We start from the raw sequence: 1,158 nt of genomic DNA, 5'->3' as shown, positions 1-1,158 counted from the left end.
GGAGGCTGAGGCAGGAAGATAGCTTGAGCCCAGGAGTTTGAGGTTGCTGTGAGCTAGGCTGACGCCACGGCACTCTAGCCCGGGCAACAGAGCAAGATTCTGTCTCAAAAAAAAAAAAAGAAAGAAAGAAATCAAAACAAGATACACAGTTAAATGTCTTGTTCCCAGTCCTATTCTCATCTACTCCACTCCATACCTGTACTTTTCTTCCCTAAAGGTAACGACTTATTTTATATTATTTTGGGTATACACTTTTAATGTAATTTTTATGAAAATATAAATAAATATTCTGATTTCTCCCTTTTTTATACAAAAAGTAGCACAGCATAAACACTATTCGACATTTCACTTATTTCTCTTTACAAAACATCCTGCAAATCTTGTTGCATTCCATTGTGTGGATGTATCATAGTTTATTTAACCAGTCCCCTAATGATGAACACTTGCTGGTTTCCAATATTTTGCTGCAATGAATCCTCCTGTATATGTAATTTTGTTTATGTACAGGTATATCTGTAGGAAAAACACCCAGAAGTGCTAAAGCTGTGATTTTGATAACTGTTGCCACACTGCCCCCTGTAGGAAAATATAGCGTTTTGCATTCCAACCAGCAATGTCTGAGAGGCCAGTTACCCCTCAGCCTTATAACAAACATCCTTGTTTTTTCAAAATTAAAAATAAATTTTAGTTTAGAGAAGTAGTTGGCTTCTTAGGTAAATATTCACAATATTATACTCATGGTATGGGTGAATATGACAAAGCAATACTTAAATGAAAAAGGGCTGGAATGTTTAGTGTAGAGGAACTGTGACTTGAGTATGTTTCACTCACCCGATTTTTAATTTTTTCAGTCAGGAATGGTTTAATCATGGAAAAGACAGCATGGAAAAGTACTGGTTCATTTATCAAATGGATGCCACGAACTTTCAATGGAAAGGAATCCTTTTGAAAATAAAGAATAATCTTCTTAATAACAAAACATAAATAAATATTACAATCCTATTCCTAATGACAAGTCTCCTCTTTGAACACTTGCTAAACTTACAGCAACACCTAAAGTGTAATTTTATTTTCAGAATTATTCATTCCATCAACTTAAAAGCCTGGTGTACAGTTCACTGTCACTAGATTAAGACCTCTAAAAAAAAAAAAAAAAAA

The 1,158-nt window shown here is 34.3% G+C and overlaps 1 protein-coding gene across 1 annotated transcript in view; it reads right to left on the bottom strand.

Moving 5' to 3' along the window:
- The window catches only part of TTPA (tocopherol (alpha) transfer protein), a 30,881-nt gene that overhangs the window by 10,590 nt on the left and 19,133 nt on the right, over positions 1-1,158 (bottom strand). Inside the window, exon 4 of the mRNA XM_012647906.1 lies at positions 832-942. Within this exon, the coding sequence (XP_012503360.1) occupies positions 832-942 (111 nt within the window). The remainder of the gene's footprint in view (positions 1-831; positions 943-1,158) is intronic.

This window comes from Propithecus coquereli, unplaced genomic scaffold (assembly GCF_000956105.1).
Source record: "Propithecus coquereli isolate 6110/MARCELLA unplaced genomic scaffold, Pcoq_1.0 Scaffold277, whole genome shotgun sequence".
NCBI lineage: Eukaryota > Metazoa > Chordata > Mammalia > Primates > Indriidae > Propithecus > Propithecus coquereli.
Note: the sequence above shows the minus strand (reverse complement) of the source record. Positions and strands in the feature narration are given on the sequence as shown.